We start from the raw sequence: 14,059 nt of genomic DNA, 5'->3' as shown, positions 1-14,059 counted from the left end.
TCTTTCAAACTGTAGAAACATCTTGGGGGAACGTACAAAGATACGTGCATAGAGTTACATCATTACAAAAATACAAAACAGTAACTTCCTGAATATCCCTCTCTTTTTCCTTCTTCTGGATATATTATAAAAATAATAAGACTTACTTTTGACCTTAGACCTTTCAATAACTATTAGTATCTTTTTAATAGTAGGGCTGAGCACTTCATCAACCTCCCACGGTATTGGAACAGAAGGCATTGAAATTATGTGAAAACCTCATAGCCTTCCATTAAATAAATTCACCCGTAAGTGAGAGGTGTAACTCTCATGAAATTGAAGATGAATTTCACTTTACTTTCTATTGTATATATATATATATATTTTGTCCATCAAAGGAAATTGTTAATTCCTCCAAGCCTGACTCTGCCTCGTGACAGAAATATGCAATGTTTGACCCATGACATGATAAAAGAGATGCGCACAACCTGTACTCTTTCATTTAAGGAAACTTTATTTCACAAACGAGTGTTTTATAAGATGTGATGTGGGCCTTAAACACTGAAAAAAACTTACTTACTATCTTCTAATAGTTTGTTTTAGTTTTCAAATAAAGAGTTATACAGCAATTGCAACTCAATCAGGTCATTTAAGTTCTGAAGATTAACCACATATTACTAGAGAGTAACATACAAAGAAAAGGAGTAGAGATAAGGGCGATAGATTGATAGGAAAGAAGGAGCAAATCACACCAGAGCACCCGCCAACGTTTGGGGACTTCCACAGCTTGAGTGTCCCTGGATCCTTGGAAACTTGCAAATTTACATTTGTTGCCCATTTGATCAACATTAAAATTTATTTTGTCAAGATCCACACATATAAATTATGTTTTAAATGGACAAACTGATGACTTACAACCCCACCCTTCCCAAAAAACAAACAACAAAACCCCAAACAAACCAACACCCCCTCCCCCCAAAAAAAATAAACACAAAAAACCACCACCAACAAACAAACAACTCCCCCCTCCCCACATGAGAACCAACAGGTAAAATAATGCAGGCTCCTTTAAAAAAAAAAAGTAGATCTACGCCTAATTTCATCCAAAAGCCACACATATTGTGAAGATAATAATTAATAAGATAATAATTGGTACCTGGCTATAGACAGTGAAAGATCTTGTCAGTTTGTTAGTGTTTGAGCACAAGAATTCGCAGCTTGCACTCAAAACTTCCCTGGAATCCTTAAATGTTTCTGAGTGCTCTAGGGTCTGCTGGTGGTAATATTAGTAATAATTTTTTTTTTTTTTGGGTAAGTGTTTTACAGCGCTCGCAACTGCATAAGGTCATATGAGCGCGCAGGACACATTAAACTTTTTCAGTCGGTAAGTAGGAAATTTTGGATTTTGCCCGGGTGGCAGCCAAAGCCTACTCTTAACGATTTTAGACCACCAAGGGATCTTTAACGTCTGCAACTTGCACACGGGCCCTCCGAGATTTTTCGCCCTTGTTCGAGAAGGCTAGGTGTAGATCTTTCCTGCCGGAAGATCAGGGGCGTGGTTGAAAGACAGCAGTAAGAAGGAGCTAGGGAGTAGCAGTAGACAGGCTGCAGAAAGAGTCAGGAGCCCACAGAAGGGGGCAAAGGAGGTAAGGGGGTGGGGGCAGAAAGTGGAGACGAAAGCAGACGACAACATTGCGAGAGAGCAGGAAAGGAGGTGAAAGGAGACAATTCTAGAGAAGAAAATATTTCGGTCACTACCAGGATTCGAACCTGGGACCTTAGAATGAGAGGCCAACACTTTAACCTCTAGGCCATGAGAGCCCCCCCAATAATAATCACTTTAAAGTAAGCACAATAGAGCATGCTGAAGAGCGTGGATATGCTATTATAAATAAATGCAATATATTATACAGACATGATAGAAACTCTGCATAGTACTGTACTGAAAATGAAAGTGCCAGCACTTTCACACGGTAATATATTATAATATATATATATATGCATACTGTCGAAAGTTTCTTGAAAAAGGCACTTCAGGTGTAAAGACAGAAGGAACGTGGTGCCAACTATGGTGCCAGAACACGTCTGCTGGGAGATTTCAGCGACCCACGTTCAGCACTGTTTAAGGACCCCCGAGCGATTGTTGAGTTCCTGCTCGTTGTTGGCATCGCTGACCACTTATGATGTCACAGTGCCAGAAGGGAGGGAGAGAGGGATAGATAGATAGAGAGAAAGAGAGAGAGGGGGGGAGAGAGGGAGAGAGGGAGAGAGGGAGGGGGAGAGAGAGAGAGAGAGAGAGAGAGAAAGAGAGAGACAGAGAGATTCAAAGATTCAAAATGATTTATATTGACTTGAAAGGCCTTTGGCCCATACATCCACATATTTTAACATATGGTTCGGCAATTACATACATTGGTGCAGCACATTGGATGTTTAACATAAATTGGACATGCACGCCCACATACACGCATGCACGCACATACACACTCATGCTCACACACATACTTACATACATACGCACATACATACATACATACGCACATACATACGCACACACATACATACACACATACATACATACATACATACATACATACATACATACATACATAAGAGCAAACAGAAATAGAACTTCCACACAATGCTATGAATGAGGCAGCGAGAGAAATCGGGACATGTTTCACTCTGAGAAGTGAATACCATTGTTTTTTTCATACACATATACATATAAAATAGTACACATTACAGTAGAGATACAGAGTTACATATCGAGTGAATACCTTTTCCCTAGGACAGATGTGTCCGTATAACAACATAATTTAGGAATGAGATTATCATTTTAGAATGGACTTCATCTGAACAGACTAATATGCCATTGAGCTTAGACATTGGCCCTTCGGGTGTCTGAAGTCTGATGGGACGCACTCTGGTAAAAGCTGCTCTCGTATTTCATTATATCGTGAACATCTGAACAATGCATGGAATTCATTTTCTACATACTTTTTATCACACTGGAGGCAACGATTACTGTCGACAATACCCAACCGGAACAGATTATTTTTCAACGACAAACTGAAAGTTCTGAGTAATGCAAGGATCCTTCTACCTCTTGCAGAGATGGTGAATGAGAGGTACGGTGCAGGGCTTAACGTAGGGTGAAAGTCCAGGTACTCAGGATAAACGCTAGACACCCTAGAACGCCAGTCCTGGTGAGTAATATTTATAAGTCTTTCCTTTACTTTAGATAGGAAAATATTCTTATCACCAACATTTTGAAAAATCCACGCATATCCAAACCCTATTGTACATAAAAGTTTCCTCATGACAGTGGCCCAGCTGTACCGATTATTTTGGTCATGTGCATACGCTTGCAAATAGCATTTCTTAGCATACCTATTATTATCCATTACCAGAAATTTATACCAATATTTTATTGCTCGTAGATGATAAGTGGCATACAAATAATGACGTCCACATTCCCCCATTGCCAATATATTTGCGGACGTTCTACCAATGTTTAGGACGGCCTTGCAGAATTTAACGTGCACCTGCTCTATTTTATCATACTTCTTCACCCCCCATACTTCACAACCGTACAAAAGTAATGGCTTAATTTTGATGTCAAAAATGTTGAACAAAGTTTGGACATTCAAGTGCTCATATCTTTTACATCTCACTCTGGAAGTTTGTTCATCATTGCTTAATAGCTCAACTCCTTTAACAACACTGTTTTTCAACATCAATTCAAATTCAGAAACATACATATTGAACAAAAGTGGGCTAAGAATACATCCTTGACGAACACCCAACAAGCAATTAAAGTATTCCGTAATTTCATGCTGGCCAGTACGGACAGAGCACATAACTTCCAAGTACATACTTTGTAGTAATGTTAACATTTTCCCTCTCAAGCCTCTTTTCCTCAAGACTGCCCACAGTTTTTCAAGGGGGACGCAGTCAAATGCTTTGGAAAAATCAACAAAAAGTACATAGAAGCGCCCACGTTTCTTTGAAAGGTACTTTTGGACTATTGATTGAAGCGAGAAGATATGATCGATAGTGCTATAACCTTTACGAAACCCTGCTTGCGATTCTGGAATTACATTGGTCTGCTCGGCCCATTCCACTAGTCGTGAATGCAATATACTAGACATTATCTTGGATATGATATTTAGAAGTGCAATGCCCCTGTAGTTGTTTGCATCTGAAGGACTTCCTTTCTTGAGGATAGGATGTATCAGTGCTTGACACCACATTTTTGGGTACTTCCCTGTGTTAAAAATGACATTAAACAACAAACACAGGTATATTATCAAGGAAGGACATGCATTAGAATAGAATTCAGGACCAATCCCGTCACATCCGCTAGCCTTTCCTTTCTTCAGTTTTCTCAGAACACTTTGAACTTCAGAAGTCATGATTTCATTATCATACAGGTATACATTTGTGTCTAAATCCTCATTTGTTAAAACTATTTCATGATCAACTTGTGTCTGTAATAAATCCTCTGATGATTCATTATTTCTGGGATTTAGCAAGTCTTTAAAGTGACAATAAAATTGCTCCAGTGTGGCCTTAGCCGCATTAAATGAGTCACGAGTACGCATCATTTTATTAACCTTTTGCCAAAATGATTTTGATCGTTTATCAGCAAGGTCTTGTTTTAAACTTTCTACTGTCTGGGCATCACAGATTTTCTTTTTTAACGCACACATCTCCTTAAAGTCTTTCTTTGCTTCAAGGAATTTATCCAGACCATTTGAGCTGTTCTGTGGAAATCGTGGAGGTGAAGATATTTGATTTTCTTTAGCCTTTCACATTCGTTATCCCACCACATTGGTTGATGAAGCTTACTATGCTTTCCTTTCTTTTGCTTATTGGTTTGCATGTCTCCTGCTGATATTTTAATGCATTGCTGTAGAACATTACAGGCAAAGCCAACATCATTGAGACTTAAATATATGACAAAAACATATCATGTTCTTCATTTAATAATGATTCAAGCTTTTCAACATAAGTGCTTCTCGTTGTTTCTTTCCACGTGAGCCGCAACAACCGGCTAAGTTCAATCTCACATTCAACATTTTCACTAGTGTCATCATGTTCAATGTAAATTTTAAACAACACTGACAGTGGGAAATTATCTGAATCTGGCCTTGGCATGACAGAAAAACTAAAGATCTTCTCAAACATTCCCTTGCTCACAATAACATAATCAACAATTGTTTTTCCCTTATTAGCAATGCATGTGACATTCCCTTCCTCATCTCCCGGTGTCCTGCCATTCGCAATGTACAATGAATTTTCTTTACAGAAACTAACTAATTGCTTTCCATAACTATTTGTAAAGGAAGCGTCCCGTGACTTTCTTTGGGTACAAATTTCTTCTAAAACATCCGTTTCTGCAAAACCAGACAAAAGTTCATGTACGTTATTTTCAACAAAGTTATCCCCTAGACGTCCTGTCCTAGCATTCATATCCCCTCCGATGATCCACTCAACTTCTCCTAACTTATCGCTAATATCATGATATGTCTTCACAAGAGACTGTATACCTTTAACTTTTTCATTGTTAAACACAGGCGAAAATTCATGCGGGAGGTAGGGGAAGCATAGGACAACTGTACGATCTGTTTGTAAACAGGTCTCCTTCAACAGTAAACAAACACATTCTTTCATAGAAATTTCTAGCTTTGTGACTTGGGTACCTAACGACCGACGAACAAAAACAGCAACACCCCCACCTAACCCGTGCTCACGTTTTGAAGAGTAAATATTGTACTGGGGAAAGGCGAGGAGCAATTTTTCTTCGCTACATGAGTAGACCTCAGAGCAAGCAAAAATGTCATACGACGAACAAAAGTGGACAAAATCAAGGTTGAACAATTTTTGCGATATGCCATGAATATGAACATTCCAACACATAATTTTTAAAAACATTGCTTGGGTGTTATCTATTGTTGTCGCAAGTCTGGGCCAGCCGTGTTCCTATTCTCTTGCTGTTGTCGAAGCTGAAGACGGACCCTGCTGTCTCCTTGTGGTAACACCACTGTCCCTGCCCCCCGTTGCCTCACCACCGCTCCCCGACTGACTGCGGGTGACCCTCTGCTGTTGTCGTTGCTCACAGGGCTCGGGTCGGCGCGACTGGCTGTTGTCCTGTGGTGGTGACTGCTGGCCGTGTTGTGTTTGTCTATGGGTGACGTCTTCCACGTGAAGTCTTCCATTTAAAAAAAAATCACGTTTTCCCTTTGCTCTCAGGTCTTTAAGTTCTTCTCTTTGCCGCGGTGTGAGATCACCGGCGACACTCACCCCCTGCCCCTTTAGTTCCTCTCTTGCACCCAAAACAAGGAATTTGTCCTCCGAATATTGGAACCTTGCAATAATAGGCCTGGGGGGGTCCTTCTGCCTCTTGGGCCCCACTCTATGCACCCGTGTGAAATCACGATCTTCCCAGCTTTTCTCCGTCACTTTTCCAAGTATTTCCACTACCTTTGTTCTTGCTGTGTGCGGCTCCTACCTCAAATCCTCCGGCACACCATAGAACATTAAATGTTCCCTCCTACTGTACCTTTCTGCCTTTTCCATCTCCCCTTCCAATCTACTAACGTTATCCTGCAGTGCAGCACATTTCGAGTCAACTTCTTCTATGTCAAGACATTGCACGTGCTGCTGTTCCTTAATTTCACAAACTGAATTTTTTATTGAGGCTATTTCTATCTCGAAGCGCTCCAACTTTGCTCTAAAGTTCTTAATCTCATTTTTTATTTCAGAAAAGTTGTTCTCACTGTACTTTCGAAAGGCTTTGAGCTCCTCTAGGATCTCCAAGCTTATTTCCCTTGACTCGTGATTTTCCATGCTTTCGGAACAAACTGTGGGCTACTCACAAAATAAAAATGTCAGACTGTTTCGCTCTTCACTTCACAGATAGCAGAACAAGGGAAATTCGACAAACACTCGTTGTTCACAGACCGGACAAACACACCAATTGCAAACAAGCACTCTTCACAACCCAATACTCACTGTCACACACAATATCGACACAATATCTGTCGGGAATTTAGAAACAACCAAGAAAATCACAGATCGACACAAAACACAGCTGCACTCTTGCCAGATCAAAGAGAGAGACCAGAGAGAGAGAGAAAGAGAGAGAGAGAGAGAGAGAGGGGGAGGGAGGGAGGGAGGAAGAGAGAGAGAGAGAGAGAGAGAGAGAGAGAGAGAGAGAGAGAGAGAGAGAGAGAGAGGGGGGGGGGGAGGGAGGGAGGAAGAGAGAGAGAGGGAGAGAGAGACAGACAAACAGACATACAGACAGAAGGCTTCACGTTATGGCGTTACGCAGTCCATACTTCACGTATTTCAGCTGCCTCTGCCTGTGAGATAGCCCGTATTCGCCTTTAGGAGTGTCAACTGCGAGCACGAGGTCGGGCTGAGAGCAGCGCGGAGGACTGTCAGTGCCAGTACACCGCCGCAGCGTCGCCCCACACATCGCGGGACGACCAGTTCTAGCCGGATCACAGACATTATTATATTCACTCTCAGTTTCGGTAGACAGACAATTTCTCACTTGAATTTGGTTTGATTGCTGCCCATTCTGCTCATCACCACAATCATCATCGTCGTTATCATCTACTAAAGGAATGTGTGTTGGGACAAACATGGAAACAGCTCTCTCTACAGATTCAGAGGCAGACTTTGACACATCATTCTGACTCACAACTTTCTCCTTCTGTCCATCATCACCATCGTCATCCAACGGAACATGTGTTGGGACAGATATTAAGGAATCAGAGGCAGACTTCGACACATCACAATTATGCACAACTCTCTCATTCCGCTTTGCCGTAGAGCCTGGATTGTCTTGTACAGTGGGTGGTGGTGGTGGTGGTGAAAAGCCTTCAACAACCGACCTCTGAACGTTCTCTTGACTGTTTTCTTTGCCAGGGTCTGCTCTTGTTGGGTGTACAGAGTTCATGGATGAGCGTGTGAAAAAACAGTCCAAAGTCTTGGATGCAACAGTTTTCACTGTACTTGTGTTGTTTTTTCCCCCTTGACCGTCACAACTGTTTCTGGATTTTCCTTCTCTCCGAGGGCTAGGACTAGGATAAGTCTCGTGGACAAACTCCAGAGGAACAAATTTGGACTTTCTCGTCTTGAAAGTTTCCGAAGCGTAATTCTGACGAAGCTGTCTCCTCCCTCTCTGCTGGCAGTAGTATGGCTCTGTGTTCCGAAACTGTGGGGAGACCTGCGCCAAAAAGAAAAAATAACCATTAATAAAGGAAAAACAAACTGTGTGTCATTGCGGTGACATAAGACGTTCATCAAAAGTACAAAATGAAAGAAATCAACCTTTTCCCCTCCCGTTGGGCAATTTTTATAAAAAAAAATTTTTGTGCAACATCTTTAAGTCCATTTAAAATCACATTTCTGAGAGGATTATACTGTGAAGAACATTGCGATTGACAGAAGGCTGGAAAATGGTAAATTTGCAGTTTCCCAGGACACTCAAGCTTTGGAAGTCACCAAATTTTGGTGATCATTTTCTTGCTAATTGTACCTCTGACACCAGGTGACCCCCACCTACTTCAATCTTTGACTTCTATTCAAGATTAGAATAGGTAGGTATTTTTTCATCAAAAGCAAGACAAATGAACAAGCTTTAAGATTATACTGGTCAATAACTCCATATGCCCAAAAATTGATGAGCGCCTGATTCCACTGTCGTGACACAATTCAGTAGACAACTCTCGTCATTTTCTATTCCAGGTGTAGGTCTACATCTCTTCTATTCATGAATTAATCTTTATAGTCTGACATTTTCTTCATCTACATTATACAACCACCAATAAGACCAACAATTTCGGAGAAAATAATGTAATTAACTTACGGAATGTAATTATCGAACATATGAAGGAAAATAGAACCCACCACCTTTACTATTAGGTCAGGGCAATTATATCTGACATAAGTGTATGCTTTTACTGCCCTTTCAACACTTAAGTTATTTAAGAGACAGGATCTCCAAACTTCCTCCTTTCCAAAAAATATCAAGCTAATTGGTTTGTTGAGAGCCTTGAAAGCTCCTCAAAATGACCCGAGTTCAAGAACGCTTTGTCTGGGATTTGAACCAGGCCATCCGCTCCATAGTCCAGCATGATCAATAATTAAGCCTAATTATTATTACACTGACATTTTAAATGAGGACTAGTAATTGACCAAATTCCAGCACATACGATTGCTATTTTATCACCGGTGTACAAGATCCAGGGGTGCCACTAGCAAATTTGTGAAAATTTATATAACTGGAAATTTAAAAAGTCACATTTTAGCGACAACAGCAGCAGCAGCAAAAAAGCCACTCAACAGACACTTGAACTAATATCAGGTTCAACAGAAAACAAAAGTTGAGAGTTTGTGTTAGTAAGAGTTTTACAGCACCTGCAATACAATAAGGTCATAAGTGCCAAAGATTAGAGGCGTTACGAGATATTTATAATCTATTTATGAAAGTGGATTTGGATTCTTGGAAGGCCTTGTGCACAAACTCCTCCCTTATTACCTAACCCACACCTTTGAAACTTTGCAGGTGTTCACAGCATCCATGTGGCTAGGACTTAACTTTAAAAAATCCACGCAAACTGCTTTCCCCGATTTTTCCAAAATGCTTTGTTTCGTCCACACAGAGTTCTAATCTTGGGAAAGTCCGTCTTCTAAGACGCCACTGTAAACAAGTCAGTGAGGTTTCCATTCACTTGCCGTGCGACACTGATTGCACACCTTTGAAACTCTGGAGTGTACAACCACGAAAGCGGAGTAGACAATCGATCTATAACATCTATTATAATATATTTGGCAACTTGGAAACACATGTGTCACTTTTCTCTCAAGATTTATTGCTCCATTCCAGTAGAGTGTAAATATAATAGGCTAATGACTTTCAGTTGATGTTAATGCACCGATCAATCCTTTCATCGAAAGGGGGCCCAGCTAACAAACACATAAAAGGAGGAGAGATCAGGACGATAGAAGATGTTTGGTAGGAAACAAGGAGCAAACCACACCAGATCACCCACCAAATGGTGAGAATAAAGGCTGTTCTTTTCAGTGGAAACAACGGAAATTTATCATAAATAACAGTGGGAAAATAACAGCTGATAATGACATCACCCCTGATAATAAAAAAAAAAAGAAGAAATGTAGTAATACCCATGCGATGGTTTCATCAAATGGAACTGTCTTGGCAGTCAGTGGATTCTCTACCGCCATGTCTGGGGACTGGAGAGGAGCTGGTTCGTCTGTTGGGCTGTTCAGAAAAATCAGGGGAGGTCTCTGGGAGCAGACTGCTCTTCTCTTTCTCCTACCCATCTGTCATTTAGAAGAGGAAAGAAAAGAAATTAAATAACTATCCACTCTTTCTTTGTTTTTAGAAAGAGTTTTACGGAGCTTGCAACAACACAAGTGTCGACGAAGATTAGAGGTGTTACAATTAACAAACTCAAAAAACAAGGAGGTGAGATTATAAGGATGATAGATGTTTGGTAGAAAAGAAGGAGCAAACCACACCACAGCACCCGCCAACCCACTCTGATGTGATATTATAAATTTACTCAAACACTCAACAGACAATATTTACAGTCAAACCTCATTATAAGACCGCCATATTTCCGCATTGCTGTAACAGAAAATATACGTCGAAAGTAAATCACTCTTAGCTGTCCCCGTCGTTTTATAAATGCAAGAAAAATTCTGAAATTATGCAAACAGCCCAAAAAAGTGAAATTATGCGATTCTGTTAATTTTTAACAAAGAATGATAAAGGAAAATAATCAGAAATTATGCAAAAAAAAGATCAAATTTTGCTTAATTATGCGGGGTGCATAAAACCACGGGGACAGTCTTAGGGACAGTCTGGGGTAGTCTGAGTCATGAGTCAGTCCAGGGCAGGCACGCCTGTACAAAATTGAGGTCCGGTCTGCACTAGCCTAAAAAATCACACTAGGCCTAGCACAAAGTACTGGATATCGATACCGATTTAAATAATTGGTATCAATGTTTTAAGTTTTTCAGTAGATCTAGCCTACAAAATGAGCAGCAAAATTTCACTTGTATTTAAAAAGGCAAGGGAGGTTCAGGGGCAAGCTTGTCCTCCTGACCTAAAAAAACCCATGGGGGAGCCTGAGCCAAAACCTGGTACCCCTAGACATGTCATGAAGTCAAAAATTAAAAACTACTTAATTTACGTTTCAATACCATGAATATACATGTAGACGTAATTGGTGTTATTTTCATAAGTGCAATTACAGCAGCAAAATAAATATTTTGTAAGAAATTTAGAGGATAGATGGTCACTTTGGGATTCTGATGTGCATACTATGATGATAGGAAATCTCTACACTACTAGTAGTACTAGTGATAAAATTTGAACAACCCCATTGTTTAAAGTTAGTTTCTCTACTACTTCTTACGCCAGAATCAAACCTTTAAAAAAGAAAAAGAAAATTCCCACCTGATTTTGTGATATTTGATGTAACATGTCATCATAGTTATGCACATCAGATAGCCTGACCAAAACAGTTCTCTTTTCCAATCACTTCTTTTGAAGCACCACTGTTGAGATATCAATTTGTATAATGTCTGTCTATATTAAGTTAAAAATTGCCATATTAAGGTATGAGGACAGTAGTTTCTTGAGAATTTTGTTAAATATAAAAGTAAAAACTTCTTCTGTGCATAACTATGAAGACATTTTTGGTCATCATAGTTATGAGCGTAAGAAGAGAATATTTGAACAATCTTAGGAAGTCATTCTTTTTAATTCAAATTTACATTGCTCTAGGCATTTATGAAACAAAAGGAATTACTGAATTTATGATGTCTGGCATTTTCTACAGCCTAAATCGCTTTGAAACGCTCTTCACTGAAACAAAATTGTCCCTGCACATCTTGGAATTCCCACGTCAGTGGTGTAAAAGTTTGGTGCTTTGACGTCACACACAAAAAAAGTGATTTTGACAAGATGAATCCCTTTACTTTCCAATTATTCCATGAATATACTTTCAAACTTCACATCAGGCGGCATTTTGCATTCCAGTCAGTCCCTACACCCGGGCAACCACCAGAATCTGACGTGCATAACACTGATGACATTGAAATTATATTTTCATTTTTTATCTTTTTCATTTGCTCAAATGCCAAGGCAATGCACGAATGAGGTGATAGGAACTTTGTAAGTAAGTTTGTTTACTAGTCCAGGCCGAAAATAGTAGTCACGGTCTAAAAAGTACGCTTTTAATTGGTCATCTTATGTGCATATATCAAGATGATGACAAATTTGGGCTTCGTTCATGGACGTAAAGTAAGTACCTTTCCGGTAATGACTCCATCGTACAAATGTTACTTCCTTTGTCTTCAGGAGGAAACCCCTTCCAGCGATTTCAGCTGTAGTAATTGGATTTTATTGCTCAAAGCTTGTCTAGATGTTGTGTCAAAATGTACAATTCTGTATGATGACAACAGTTATGCACATAAGACACTTTTAAAGATTGCAATTGATGAAAATTGTGAAACCTGATGAAAAATTTACATATATACCTGAAATACGATGGCTTTAGACTTACCCTCAGTACCAGTAAAAATTTTTTTGAGACTCAGTATCCCGGGTGAGAATAATCAGTGTAGTCCTAACGTTCTCCAACTAGATCTATCCACTTGTACCGAATATTTTTCTGATATATTGAAAATACGACAGAAATGCAGTGGAACCTGCAATGATGGCCACCTGTACAAACGGTCACTTTCCATTTTCCCCCTTGCGTTTTTTCTCTCTCTATATAATTTAACAGTGTAAAACGGGCACCTCTCCAACACAGCCACCATATTTTAACACACAACACGATCGCATGACGGAAGCCTGCCGACTCGGATTAGTAGACTATTTTCTTTGCAACTTGCAGAACTGTTCGGTTCGGTTGTCTGTGATTGTGCAGCACCCTTCTTCCACACAGATTGATTCTGAATCTGATGCTGTACACTACGTAAACTGAGAAGAAGACTAAAGGCCCTATTACACGTAACGATTTTAACTGTACAAAAACTGGACGGTATAGCGATCATACGATTATAAATCGTTAGGTGTAACCGCAAAATTGTACAAAATAATGAAAATTTGAACGTTTGAACGATGGTTTGGAGACTCGATCGAGAAATCAAGCGCTGCTTGATATTTTCCGTGCGATCATGGTCAGACTTGAGGGAGACGCGCTGTGACGTAGATTTAAAATTTGCCACCGTGCAGAACTAAACTCAGGGCCAGGGCTCCCCTTTTCAGACCAACTTAAGAGGTTTCTTCACCCTTTGGTTTTTTGTCTTAAGGGGTATTTAAACCCTTGTTTTAGAAACTTAGAGGGTAAAAGTCAATTATCTCCTTATTTAATAGTAAGAATTTTTGCATGAAAGAAAACATTTAACTCGCGCGCACGCACATTCACACAGACACACACAGAGTGACCATTACTATGATTGAATGCTAACAATTTTTTAATTAACTTAAGGTTTCTTTGTAACAGCAAGAAAATAAATGAGTAATATTGACTACCATTAGAGTTGTGTCCATTTGGAGGGGGGAAGGGTGGTGGTGGTTGAGCCAATAAAAAATAAAATAAAGTTGACAAAACAAAAGGGATCAATTCCAACTGTAATGCACAAAGAAAATCAGACCTGCCAATCTATGAAATCTAAAAGTCAGGATCACCCCGGGGCGGTGCCACAGACTGAAATGTCTTTAGGCCATTCCCAAAGGGGGGACATTTCTCGTTCTAGTGCTCAGTAGGATTGTAAATGGGCTGATGTAACAATGTCATACTCAACTGTGCCTGAACTACAACAGGGAACTGCTGTTTTTTCTTTCCTAATCCTTACTATCATCATTTTCCTCTACTTCTTTTGTATGTTTGTCACACTCTTGTGACCCGCTATTTCCGGGGTGCCTTGATAGTCGAAGCAGACTTTGTGCTGTTGAAGCCAGAGAGGTGAGCAGAGTAAGTCTGATTCCCTGTAAGGACTTCTCTGTTGACATCCACCCCTT

At 39.9% G+C, this 14,059-nt stretch overlaps 1 protein-coding gene across 1 annotated transcript in view; it reads right to left on the bottom strand.

The window, feature by feature from the left end:
- Positions 1 to 7,226: 7,226 nt before the first annotated feature.
- LOC101858132 overlaps positions 7,227 to 14,059 on the bottom strand; it is a 10,116-nt gene continuing 3,283 nt past the window's right edge. The window contains exons 2-3 of the mRNA XM_005108945.3: positions 10,183 to 10,341; positions 7,227 to 8,221 (exon numbers count right to left, since the gene is read on the bottom strand). Of these exons, the coding sequence (XP_005109002.1) occupies positions 7,298 to 8,221; positions 10,183 to 10,341 (1,083 nt within the window). The 3' untranslated portion in view covers positions 7,227 to 7,297. The remainder of the gene's footprint in view (positions 8,222 to 10,182; positions 10,342 to 14,059) is intronic.

This window comes from Aplysia californica, unplaced genomic scaffold (assembly GCF_000002075.1).
Source record: "Aplysia californica isolate F4 #8 unplaced genomic scaffold, AplCal3.0 scaffold00736, whole genome shotgun sequence".
Lineage (NCBI taxonomy): Eukaryota > Metazoa > Mollusca > Gastropoda > Aplysiida > Aplysiidae > Aplysia > Aplysia californica.
This window is presented reverse-complemented; position numbering and strand designations above follow the sequence as displayed.